We start from the raw sequence: 13,094 nt of genomic DNA, 5'->3' as shown, positions 1-13,094 counted from the left end.
ATGATAGAAATATTGGCTATCGCGACATTGTACTGAATTTTTGACACGGGGGTTTGAAAAGAATCTCCAGCATGCATCGAGCTTACATGTCCTTATTATATGTTTTATTATTTCCAAGTGGAGAGGATGGGTGGCATCTTTTTTTACAGACTACCGATGGAAAAAAATTGAGTCAAAAGCAATATTATGTCTTTCACTTACAAATAAGAGATGATACTGTGGAGTGTCTTCTTCGAGGAGGTAGGCTATTACAACAGTATGTCGTGGATGCTTATAGTACTCTAGAGGAGTCACGGCTTTTGTGGATGCAAAATAACCAAAAAACACTTCGTGGTGAAGTGTACCAAGGATTGGTTGACATGGTTGAGGCTAGAGATGGCTTAGAGAGGGCTGAAGGTCAAAATGTTGGCCGTAGAATTGTTTTGCCTTCGTCTTTTGTTGGAGGTCCAAGATATATGTGCCAACTATTTCAAGATGCAATGGCTATTGTTCGTAGTAGGGGAAAACCGGATCTCTTCATCACATTCACATGTAATCCACGATGGAAGGAAATAGATGATGCATTACTACCTGGACAAAGTGCTGTTGATCGTCCTGATCTGACTATACGAGTGTTTTATCAGAAGTTCCAAGATATGATGCATTTACTTATCAAGCAAGCCGTATTTGGGGAGGTGATTGGACATGTTTCAGTGATTGAGTTTCAGAAGAGAGGTCTTCCTCATGCACATATATTGTTGATACTTGCATCCGAATATAAACCCACAGATACATTACACTATGACAAGTTGGTTTGTGTAGAGCTCCCTGACAAGAATGTGTTTCCAGAATTATTTGATGTAGTGAGTCGTTGTAATGTTCATGGGCCATGTGGTCCTTTGAACCCACGTTCTCCATGTATGGTTGATGGTAAGTGTAGATTCAAGTTTCCACGAACATTTTCTACGTCTACAAATGTAAACGAAAGTGGATATCCTGTGTATATGTAAAGAGATGATGGAAGGTTTGTTACGTCTAAAAATTACAATTTAGATAATCATTGGGTTGTTCCTTACAGCCCTCTCTTATCACTAAGATACCAAGCCCATATTAATGTGGAGATTTGCTCAACTGTCACTGCCGTGAAATATCTTTATAAGTATGTCTACAAGGGACATGATCGAGCCACTGTTGTCCTTCAAGATGATGAACGAGCTACTGATGAAATCAAGAGTTATCTCAATGCACATTATGTTTCTGCATCTGAGGCTATGTGGAGAATATTTGGCTTCGACATGCATAGTGAAAGGCCAGCTATTCAATGATTGCAAGTACACCTTCCATTGTAAAATATGGTTACATTTCAAGATGGTGATGATGTATCACATTTGCTAGATAATGAGCAAAATAGAAAAACTACCTTGACAGAATGGTTTGTTGCAAATCAAAATTATCCTGAAGCAAATAGCTTCACATATAATGACTTTCCAAATGGTTGGGTATGGAATAAAAGTCGAAAGGCATGGTCTCCACGACAACAGGGTGTTTCTATTGGAAGAATGTATAATATTGTCCCTACTGCTACTGAGGTTTATTACCTACGAATGCTTCTCAATATTTGCAAGGGATGTAAGTGTTTTGAAGACTTGCGTATGTATGATGGTCACATCTATGATACATACAAGGAGGCATGTATAGCTAGAGGATTATTGCAAGATGATGAAGAATGGTCAATTTGCCTCCAAGAGGCATCTTTTTTTCAAAATGGAATGCAGTTGAGACAACTATTTGTAATCATATTAGTCTTTTGTGAGCCACTTCATCCGGCTGCTCTTTGGGATAGATTTTGTACTGAATTTTTTGAGGACTATGTTTATGACCTAAGGATGCGTATTTCACATGCAAGTGTGCGATTTGATGTGGCAAAAAATCAAGCTTTGCTTCATATAGAATGCGTTTTGCAACAACATGGCAAGAGGCTTTGTGATTATATGTTGCCTGCAATAGACTCAACATTGGTATCCTTAAGTGAAAATGGTGCTATGGCTGAAGAAACAATGTTCAATGTTGATGAACAGTGTAGTATAGCACATTGTATGGAAACTTCTTTAAATGAGGATCAGCGAGATGCGTATCACCAAGTGCTACAAGCTGTTGACACACATTCAGGGAAGGTATTTTTCCTAGATGGTCCTGGTGGCTCAGGAAAAACTTACTTATATAATGCACTTCTTTCACGAGTGCGAGGAAGTTGTAGAGTTTCTCTTGCATGTGCATCCTCGGGTATTGCAGCTTTGCTTTTGAGTAATGGAAGAACTGCTCATTCTAGGTTTAAGATACCTTTGGAGCTTCACTCTGAAGCAACTTGCAATATAAAAGTAAATAGTTAACTTGCAGAACTTCTAAGGAATGTAGATTTACTTATATGGGATGAAGCTCCCATGACACATCGCTATGCTTTTGAAGCAGTGGACAGAACTTTAAGAGATATTATGCAGCAAGATACTTTGTTTGGTGGAAAAGTCATTTTGCTTGGAGGTGACTTTCAACAAATACTACCTGTTGTACCAAAAGGTAGTCGTACAGACATTGTAAATGCTTCGTTGTGTCATTCTCACATATGGAAATACACGAAGATACTGAGGCTTACCAAAAATATGCGTATAGTTGATTGCGGCACAAATTCACTTCAACAAAGTTTTTCCCGTTGGGTGCTTGATATTGGCAATGGGGTTATGGATGATGGAGGAGACTTAGACAGAGTCAAAATACCTTCACACATGATGATTTCACGAAATAGTTTGGTAGATCTTCTAAGCTTTATATATGGATATTTGTGTCATTTGCAAGATCATGCAACTTTTTTCAGAGCTCGAGCAATACTTGCTCCACGGAATAGAGAGGTGGATTTAATTAATGACTATGCATTGCAAAGAATGCACGGAGATTGCAAAGAGTATCTGAGTGCAGATTCAATTTGTATGTCAGAGGAAAACACACATTTGTACACAATTGAATATCTGAATAGCCTTACTCTTGGTGGTGGTTTTCCACCTCATTCTTTAGTCTTAAAAGAAAATGCTCCTATCATGTTGCTGCGCAATTTGGATCCAAGATGTGGATTATGCAACGGAGCTAGATTGATATGCAAACAATTTCATCATAAGGTAATTGAGGCAGAGATAGTTACAGGATCAAATATTGGAGAGAGAGTTTTTCTTCCAAGGATTGACTTTATTATTGGAAGCCATCAGGGGCTTCCATTTCAAATGAAGCGTCGTCAATTTCCAATCAGGCTTGCTTTTGTGATGACTATCAACAAATCACAAGGGCAAACACTTGGAATTCTTGGTCTATATCTTGAGTCATCGATCTTCTCTCATGGACAGTTGTATGTTGCAATGTCACGTGTACAAAGTGCAGCTTCTATGAGGATTGTTGTCAATACTGAAAACACTGAAGCGGAGTGTTACTACACTCCAAACATTGTATTTAAGGAAGTATTACAACTAGCGAGCTCATAAAAATAAGTTCAAATTGACATTGTGGCTCTCACTTAAAGTCAGACACACTTGATGTTATATTTTATTCATATCTCTCAGATCAAAGTATTTTCCACGGATGGACCCTCGACGCAGTGCTTCCTATGTAGTGGGTCACATCACTGAATTCATTCGAGGTATTTATCTTCTTTCTTAAATTAGTTTATTAACTTGACCTATTATTGTCTTGAGAAGATTGGCTTATACATTGACTTAATCTGATGAAGATCCAACGCAATGGAGGGGAAGAGTTTCTGCTATGTTTTTGGTGATCTTATTTGATCAAACTCATATTATATTGTAAGAGTTTTTATATATGGTATATTTGTAGTTTTAAGCTTTTATTGCTCTACATAATTCATGGATGCCTTTGCAGAGATCACTCCCATCGAGGTTTTATCATCGTAGGTGTTTATGAAATGCTATACTTAGGTAGAGATATGTCCATGGAAGTTCTTGGATATTACCATGTTGCCTTTTCTTCAAACAACGAGCATCGTCAAATTCAAGTTAATATTTGGTTTGTGGGTGACGAGAGGCCAGTCAATGCACAACAGGTGGGTGTTGGTGGAGACCACACTACACCATATCGATTGAGGATATTTACTCAAGTTGAAACACCACCCCGTATCTTACAAAATGTATACAACATAGGTCCTTGGACTTATAGAATCCCTAATGTGGTCTCTCGAAGGCTACACTTTGAATAACTATTTTGTATTTTCTCTTTGTGAAGTTGTGAAATTTCAAAGTCTTTTGAATTGCTTTCGTTCCTCTCTCTCTCTCTCTCTATCTCTCTCTCTCTCTCTCTCTCTCTCTCTCTCTAAAACAAAAGAAAGCACATGATTCTCTACGGCATGATCGTCAAAGTCTTCTTTATTCTATTGCATATTTGTTCCTCTTAAACTTACAAATCTATGCTGTTAGAGCAGATAAAGAATGGCATGACACATCATGGTTTCGTACACCCTCAATGATGTACCTACTTATATTAGAGGTATGTAAATGTAAAATCTTATCTTTGTTACTTACTTTTACCATGAATGAGAACTTTTTGGCCTTTATTTTGTATGTTTACACGTGTAACATTTTTTCTAGATCCTCCATTGGGGAGGGGTCCTGCACATGCTGAGGATATTGTTCATATTGTTGAGGATTTTGAGATCCTTCTGTGCGTATAGCTTGAACTTGAATCCATATGACGTTAAATGTGTTGTTACTTTTTATGTCTGAATGGTTGGTTGTTATTTTTGTTGCAGGCTTCAATATTATTGCAGACATTTTGTCTTGGCATTATATGAAGCACAATATTTTAGAAGTGTTGTAGGTTATTATCACATAGAGTTTGATATAGATGATATGAGAATCACTGTACGAGAGTTAGGTATACAACGCCCTCTCAATTGCAACTTTTCATACGGTCCCTATGGAGTGAATGAATGGATGTGTAGAATCTATTCTTTGGGTGAATCACCTCGACGCCTCGGTCGCAGTGTTTGACGTGTCGGACCTTGGATCTTGAGAGTTCCAAGTAGAGTGTGTCGTAGGCTCAACTTCTCTAGATGATCGAACACTTTGATCCATTGTTTATGCATTCTAAGTGCCATATTTTTTAAGTTACTGTTGGCTTAATCAAGTGGGTTTTAATCTACTACATAGGTTAATGTGTGTGTGTGTGTGTGTGTGTGTGTGTGTGTGTGTGTGTGTGTGTGTGAGAGAGAGAGAGAGAGAGAGAGAGAGAGAGATTTGCGAATTTCTAATGTAGGTTAACATGGGTCATGATGTATTGGATATTCTCCCAATACATATAAGGATGAATATATATTTGAAAGTTAAGGAAGAGTACATTTGTCAAGGATATGGTACATGGTGTTGGTGGCATCATTGGGTGTATTCATATGCTGATGGGTGGTATGGAAATTGTGGACGCTTAAGCATTACACTATGTAAAGTGTCACAAATATTGAGTGAAATAAAATTGATGAGAGTCCTACAAGAACTACATATGGTTGATATTTATTATGTCAATGTTTGTGGTTGTGATATTCAGTTGCGAAAGATATATCACAATCACAAATCTTACATTTCGGATGAAGAGTTTAAAATTCTGAAACTAATTGTGAAGTTTATCAATGCGGTATATTGGAGTGATCCTCATCCATCCAATTATAGAGTAGAATATGAGTTGTTGTAAACAAAAAATTTGAGGTTGTTGTAAAGACTTTGACCTAATGAACCTCTTGACACTTTTTGGCATGACAATTAGTAATTGAAGTGTTCGTATTGTGCTTATACTTTTTTAAGTGTTTAAGTGGCCATGCTGATCATCTCTCTCTCTCTCTCTCTCTCTCTCTCTCTCTCTCTCTCTCTCTCTCTCTCTCTCTCTCTCTCTCTCATTTTAAGCTTTGAGTACTAATGTTGTCTTCTTTTCTTGCAGCCAATTAAATGGCCCACGAAATTGTGAATATTTTTCCAAGCGTAAAAAAAATTATTTTTGATGCCTTTGAAGAAAATATGTTACCTGCTGAACGGGGATGGCAATGGGCATGGGAAGTGATTGAGAAAAACTACACTGTTTGGGGGTCATATGTAGATGAAGAGTTGGACACGATTTACATCAAGTTGCTTGATCCCTATTTCTTTCCCAACATTAGGCTCATGCTCTTAAAGCAAGAGCTTGGGTTGATTCATCATTACAAGATTTACTTGAGCTGGGTTCAAAAAATAGATTTAAGAGAAGTTTGTAGAGCTCCGGCGCAATATCTTGATCCTGTTGAAATAGCACGACTTAAAGTGCTATGCAGATATGTTCCTGAGCCTTTTTGGAAATAATGTAAACTTAAAAATATATATATATATATATATATATGTCTCTTTAGTCATGTGCTTTTATGTAATCTCTCTCTCTCTCTCTCTCTCTCTCTCTCTCTCTCTCTAAGTCTCTGTGCAAAAGGGGTTAAATGTACCAGGAGTAGTTTAAAGGGGCTAAAGACAGAAAGTGTCGATCGTGTGAGTGTCAATCGTGTGTGTGTCATGGAGAAATGTATAAAGATGCACACTGTAACATTTAATGGCCTAATAACTTATGTGTAGCGGAAATTAGCATGAACATAGTGGGCATTTCATTAGAATAGATTCCTAATGAGAATTACAAGAGTGCTCGGGTGGAGAGAGCAACAAAAAGCATAACACCTTGTTAGATAGCATCAACAATACTTTCAAAAGAGAGAGAAATTAATCTATTGACAACAGTTGAGGACCGGATTTGCATGGAGCCGGTTCCCCCTCCAAAAGGCTTTGTATTATGGTTTCTCCCATCAAGAGAGACATTGTACAATACAATTCTTTGTATTCCTTCAAGACTAGTTAGTGCAATGAAGATGGAAGCTTCATGCACTAAGCAAAACACTTAATCAAACACAACTTGAATTATCCCCGTTCTCAGACCCAAGACCTCACACACCTTCGAAGATGGTGAGAGCTAGCAGGGTATGAGAGTAGATTGAGAGGAAGAAGGAGTATCTTACGAGAAAGATGTACATCTCCTCACATAATCACTCATATTAGCATAGCTTAGCTTAGTAATTAGCTTGGTAGAGAAGATGCGCATGCATTGTAGCTTGGCTCTTGGTTGGATTTGCATCCACATGCCAAGAGAGTGTTGATGTAGGCTTCTATCTCACAAGCTTGGAGTAGGTGATGAGCTCTCCATTAAAGTTTGGGAGGAGATAGAGTATTCTTTCTTCACACATGAGCTTGTGTGTGTGTGTGTGTGTGTGTGTTAATGCCTTGCAAAAATCAGCCCCCTCTCTCTCTTGGGCGAGCCCTCTTGCTAATTGCTCTTGCTGAAGCCTCATTGGCCCTCCCCAAGTCAAGGCAATTACAATTAAACAGCATAAGTGATAGCCTTCTGACATGTGTCCCCCTTTCCCCTTTTGTGAGATCTTTAGGTAATTAAATAATTAAACTAAACTCTCATTGGACCCCTTTGCCTCCAGGCCAATAGGAATCAGGCAAGCCATGGGGCTCCTGAATGCTCATTGGACCCCTTGGGAGACTGCCCAATAGTCTTCTAGGAGACTTAATTCTCATTGGTTTCTTTTATTAAATGTTTTTAAATTAATTAAACTAGATTTACTCTGGCTTAATTCTCATTGGTCCACTTCAAGGGTCATCCAATAGAAATTGGGCACACCTTGTGGGCATCTGGCCTAGGGAGCTGACATGTGTCCCTCATTCCCTTTGTGTAAAGGGAGCCTGTGTGTGTGTGTGTGGATTTCTCTCTCATCCCCTACCTTTAGGGCTCGCCCCCTCCCATGTAGGGATGTGCAAAGACTTTTTGGGCACACACAAAGCATCCAATTTTCCCTAGGGTTGACCTTTGGACACAACCTTTGAATTTTGGAACCTTAGCATTTTGGAAGTCTTAATGGGATGAACCTTAGGGTCTTTTTAGCCCATTGTTGCACATGGCTCTTTTGCAGATGGCCCCCCCTTTGGATCCCTATTTTCCCTCCTTTGGATCCCTACTGTGGCCGGTCTGCTAGCTTAACCAATATTCTAGCTTTTTCTCCCCTGGCCTTCCCCACATTAAATGATCAGTTTAATATGAGAAAATCATTTAGGAGAATTAGATATTGATTATTATGACATTACCTCTCTCTTGAAATCATAGTCGTCCTCCACTATGGTGTAGAGAAGATAAAGCATGTTCATGAGTCCTTTTGTTAGCGGGTAGAGGATCCCTATGTTACCCTACGACATCATTCCATAATGGATGACTAGTTCATTTGGCGCTTGAGAGCCTGAGGCTTCCGCAAGCATGTCTGCACCTCAGTCCTATCAGTCTTCCATAGTAGAGTGACAAGCTCTACTTGGTGTTTGGGAGACGTCGTCTCCGCAAACTTGATCTAAGCATGCATACTACTTCATTTTTGTGCACAAATAAAAAAAGAGAGAGTCTTATAAGACAAAAATTTTGTTCATTTTTAACATTTTGTACATTTGCTTACTCTTGGGAAGCATTGTAAGCATTGACAAGGTTTAGGTTATCCTTTAATTGTATGCCTTGCATCCATCTAGCATCTTCAAAAGGATAATTCTTAAACTTAATAAGATATCGTCGGATAGTCTTACCGCCTCTTAATACCTTGTCTTCATGTCGGAGAATGGACTCGGGCTGCAGCACCTCCTCTTGGTCCTCGATCTCCGGTGGGTCTTCAATAGTTGGTTCTTGAGGTGGCTCTCCTTTGTAAGGCTTTAATAGGCTCACATGAAAAGCATTGTGTATGAGCCAATGATTGGGCAACTTAAGTTGATAGGCCATGTCATTGATTGGCCTAAGAATCTGGAAGGGACCATAGTACCTTTTTGCTAGTTTAGCATAGTACTTTTGTTGGCCCGTAGGATTCTTGCCCGTCGTGTGCCTTAATCGAGCCTTGGGAAACTTTAACAAGACCCAATCGTTTTCTTTAAAGGCTTGGGCTCTTCTTTGCTTGTCAGCAGCAGCCTTTTGCCTTTGCTGTGAGATAGAGATAGCATCCTTAATCTTTTGGAAAGATTCTTGTAGGTCTCGGCTATACTCATCTGCAACGAAGATCTTCCCATGTACCTTAAGTAGCAAGGTACTTTTTGATCTTCCCTCAATTACCTCGAAAGGTGCTTTTCCCATGGAAGTATGTAAAGTGTTATTGTAAGCATACTCCACTAAGGGTAAGTACTTCTCCCATTGGGATCTTTGATCTACTTCCGTTACATAGGCTTTTAGTAGATCGAGAATGGTTAGGTTAGCTATTTCACTTTGGCCATTAGTTTGTGGATGATAGGCCGAAGAGAAGTTTAGCCTTGTTCCTAAATTCTCAAAGAGACCCTTCCAGAAATTACTGGTCATTCTAGGATCTCTATCCGACACTATGGACATTGGCAAGCCATGGTATTTGAAAATTTGTGAAATGAAGAGGGTTGCCATTTGATGGGCTTTGATAGTCTTTTTGACAGGTATAAAATGAGCTTGTTTACTGAACCTGTCTACTATCGTCCATATTCCCGTATTCCCATGGATAGACTTAGGCAATCCAAAGACAAAATCCATGGATATGCTCTCCCATGCTGAATTAGGGATTGGCAAGGGTTGAAGCAATCCATGTTGCTTCCCTCTATCAAATTTTGTCTTTTGGCATACCACACATTTGGAAACATACTCTTGTATGGTCACTTTCATGGTAGGCCAATAGAAATATGTTTCAATTCCCTTTAAGGTAGACTGAATCCCTCTATGCCCCGCATAAGGTGGAGCATGAGATTCATACATTACTTTCTCACGTAGTGAGTTTGGAACGCATAGTCTATTGCCATAGAGAAGATAACCATCTTGTAAAGTAAATGGTTCTTCTTTCTTCCCTAATGCAAGGGCTGAAATCACATCTCTAAAATCGGGATCAATAGCATACTCATCTATCATTGAAGATAGATCATTGTGAGTTTCTATGGAAACCGCATTCACTCTCGGCCGTCTTGAGAGTGCATCAGCTACTTGATTATGCTTGCCAGCAATGTGAGCAATATGAAAATGAAATTGCGAAAGGAAATTTGCCCACCTCATTTTTTTGTCTGAGAGCTTGGTCTGTGTCATGAAGTACTTAAGACTTTGGTGATCCGTTCGTAGAATGAAAGGAGTCCCCAATAAATAGTGCTTCCATGAGTCTAAGGCATGTAGAACTGCAAGGATTTCCTTTTTGTATATGCCTAGAGCTTGCTCAATAGGGTCGAGCCTTCGACTCTCATAGCCTATGGCGTGCCCTTCTTGGAGCAAAACAGCTCCAAGGCAATCACCACAAGCATCGCATTGGACCTCAAATGGTTTTGAGAGATCCGGTAGTGTAAGCACAGGTTGAGAGATAAGATTTTTTTAAGCTTTTCGAAAGCATTGTTCTCCTTAGCAGACCATGTATACTTAACGCTTTTTTTTGTTAGGTCATGTAATGGTCCCGCAATTTGTGAGAACTTTTCTATGAAGCGTCTATAGTATGCACACTTACCTATGAAGCTTCTTAGTTCATGAAGATTCCTTGGTTTAGGCCATCCTTTTATTACCTCTAACTTGGATGGATCAATTTGGATGCCATCTTGAGAGATAATGTGACCTAAATACTGAATCTCTTGCAAGAAAAATTCACTTTTCTTTCGATTAACATAAAGTTTATTCTCTCTTAAAACTTGAAATATTACCTGGAAGTGTTGCTTGTGTTCCTCCAATGAATTAGAGTAGATGATAATATCATCAAAGAACACTCCAGTGAAGGTTCGATGAGGCCTGAACAGCTTCTCCATCAAGTGGTTGAATGTGGCTGGTGCATTGGTCAAGCCAAAAGGCATGACAATGTATTTGTAAAGACCAAATGTAGTACGAAATGCGGTCTTTACAATGTCTTGATCAACTATCCTTATTTGATGATAGCCACTTTTTAGGTCAACCCTATTGAAGTAGGTCGATCCTTGTAGCTTATCAAATAGGTCTTCTACCCGTGGAACGGGAAACCTATTCTTGATAGTGATCCTATTTAGTGCTCTATAGTCGATACACATACGATATGTGCCGTGTTTCTTTTGCACTAATAGCATAGGTGAGCAAAATGGAGATGAGCTTGGCCTAACCATACCCTTCTCAACTAACTCATGCACTTGCCGCATAATCTCCTCTTGTTGAGCTTGAGAAACTCTATAAGGAGGTTTATTGGGCGGTGAACTTCTTGGAAGAAGTTCAATTGCATGGTCATCATTACCTCGTTTAGGAGGTAGCTCACAAGGGATGTCGTCAATAAAAACATCTTGAAACCCCTTGAGAAAATTGGATAACTCTAATTCCTTTTGGTTGCTTTTATTTTCTTTTGCTAAAGCATTAGGTTCATTTTGAGAGTTTTTAACAAAAATCATGTACACGAAAATAGAGCTCTTTATTGACTTGTTGAAAGCTGGTGTATGTACAATGGGGATGGTGTTACCCATTTCCTTAGCATCTATATACATGTCTTTTTCCCTAAACTTAAAGGAGATTCTCCTTTCAGGAAATTTAACATCGGCAACCAGGCGGTCAAACCATGGTGCCCCTAGGATTACATCCTTATGCTTGAGAGGAGAGATAAAGAAGTCCTCTTTGTCCACATAGCCTTGGACATGAAGCCTCAATTTCCCAATTAAGGGAGTGATTGAAGCTTCTTGCCCCTTGAAGGCACTGTCTGCGGGTAGGACATCTCCAATCTCGTAGGATTGTATGCCTAGCTTGGTGGCTAACTCCATAGATATAAAATTGTGAGTAGAACCAGGGTCAAAGAGAATAAAAGCATCATGTTCTCTTACCTTTCCCCAAGCATGGCATAGAGGAGATCCTTTGTGGTGAGTTTGGTGAGTCTCCTCCTCTTGGATTTCAACCAAGGAAGCTCTAGGAGGATCTTGGCGGTTGTTCTTTTGGGGACAAGTGCGGTACGCATGCCCTTGTTCGCCGCACTTGAAACACCGGTTATCCTTACGATAACGCTCAAGCTCTTCAGGAGAGAGTTTATCCTTACCTTTGTAAACTCCCTTCTCTTTAGCTTTGTTGGAGTTGCCCTTAGGAGACTTTTGGACATTGTCCTTCCCCCTTAGGCTCATTGGAACCCTTGTTTTTCGGGGGCTTATTATTTCTTTTTGCCCCCGTTTGGAAATTGATTTGAGAGGTGACCATAGTGTGGTGTATTACCGCCGATATGGTACGTGGTCTTTGGGAGTTGACATACTCCGCCATTTCTTCGGTTAAGCCCACACAAAATTGTTGCTTTTGCTCTCCAAAATCCAACCTTTTGAAGACAGTGGCTTTGAGTTGTAGGTCCCAAAACTTGTCTACATATTTATGGATGGATTCATTGGGAGAGAGCTTTAAGCTTCGCCATTCGGTGAGTACTTTGTCTTTGGCATCGGTGGCCAAAAACTGCTTCATAATGGAAGCTCTTAAAGCTTTCCATGTTTGTGGAGCTTCACTGTTGGCTCGTAGGCTAGAACACCATTGTCTGGCAGACTTTTGAAAGTGCATAGCTACATGGCGTAGCTTAGAGGACTCCGTGAAGCCCTCATCTCCAAACGCCCCATCGAATTGCTGTATAAAGGCCAAGACTTTGTCCGTAGCACCAAAGGTACCATCATAGGTAAGGAAAGAGATGCTCTTTCCTCCCTCTTTGAATTTCTTCAACTTGGATGACCTCTTCCATGCGGCATAGGATTTCCTATGGCCTCTTCTTTTTGATGGTTCAAAGGTTGCACCATCACTTTCTTCAGAGGGTGAAGAATTTGAACAAGGTGGAGAAGGGGGTGACCTCTTTCTCTCCTTTTTCTTGTCTTGATCTTTGTCATCTTCACCATAGTTTTCATAAGAGGAAGAGGATGAAGAAGATGGAGAAGAGGATGTCCTCTTTCTTGCCTTTTTCTTCTCTTGCTTTTTATCATCCCTCTTTGAATTGTGGTGGGGAGAAGAATATGATGGTCTTCTCTGCTTTGGTGGTGATGGAGAGCGTTTAGCCCGCCGTCTTTGTGGAGCCATCTCCG

General features: G+C 39.8%; 2 protein-coding genes across 2 annotated transcripts; both read left to right on the top strand.

Annotated features, from left to right (window-relative positions):
• Positions 1 to 479: 479 nt before the first annotated feature.
• Positions 480 to 1,304, top strand: LOC147429429 (uncharacterized). Its single transcript, XM_086495020.1, has 2 exons — positions 480 to 909; positions 1,033 to 1,304. Exons 1-2 carry the CDS (start codon positions 480 to 482, stop codon positions 1,302 to 1,304), a joined length of 702 nt encoding a protein of 233 aa, XP_086351146.1.
• A 27-nt stretch (positions 1,305 to 1,331) lies between these two features.
• Positions 1,332 to 3,503, top strand: LOC147429428 (uncharacterized). Its single transcript, XM_086495019.1, has 3 exons — positions 1,332 to 1,608; positions 1,987 to 2,262; positions 2,377 to 3,503. The coding sequence occupies exons 1-3, from the start codon at positions 1,332 to 1,334 to the stop codon at positions 3,501 to 3,503; spliced, it is 1,680 nt and encodes a 559-aa protein (XP_086351145.1).
• Positions 3,504 to 13,094: the final 9,591 nt, after the last annotated feature.

Source organism: Adiantum capillus-veneris, chromosome 22, assembly GCF_014529385.1.
Source record: "Adiantum capillus-veneris isolate H3 chromosome 22, ASM1452938v2, whole genome shotgun sequence".
NCBI lineage: Eukaryota > Viridiplantae > Streptophyta > Polypodiopsida > Polypodiales > Pteridaceae > Adiantum > Adiantum capillus-veneris.
The sequence above is the reverse complement of the archived record's forward strand: the minus strand, read 5'-3'. Positions and strand labels throughout refer to the sequence as shown.

Coding starts and splice junctions, on each gene's coding strand:
- LOC147429429 (XM_086495020.1), top strand. CDS start 480: ATGGCTATTGTTCGTAGTAGGGGAAAACCGGATCTCTTCATCACATTC. Junction 910..1,032: donor TTCTCCATGTATGGTTGATG/GTAAGTGTAGAT, acceptor ATTACAATTTAG/ATAATCATTGGGTTGTTCCT.
- LOC147429428 (XM_086495019.1), top strand. CDS start 1,332: ATGGTTACATTTCAAGATGGTGATGATGTATCACATTTGCTAGATAAT. Junction 1,609..1,986: donor TCTCAATATTTGCAAGGGAT/GTAAGTGTTTTG, acceptor TGCCTGCAATAG/ACTCAACATTGGTATCCTTA. Junction 2,263..2,376: donor TCTTGCATGTGCATCCTCGG/GTATTGCAGCTT, acceptor GTTAACTTGCAG/AACTTCTAAGGAATGTAGAT.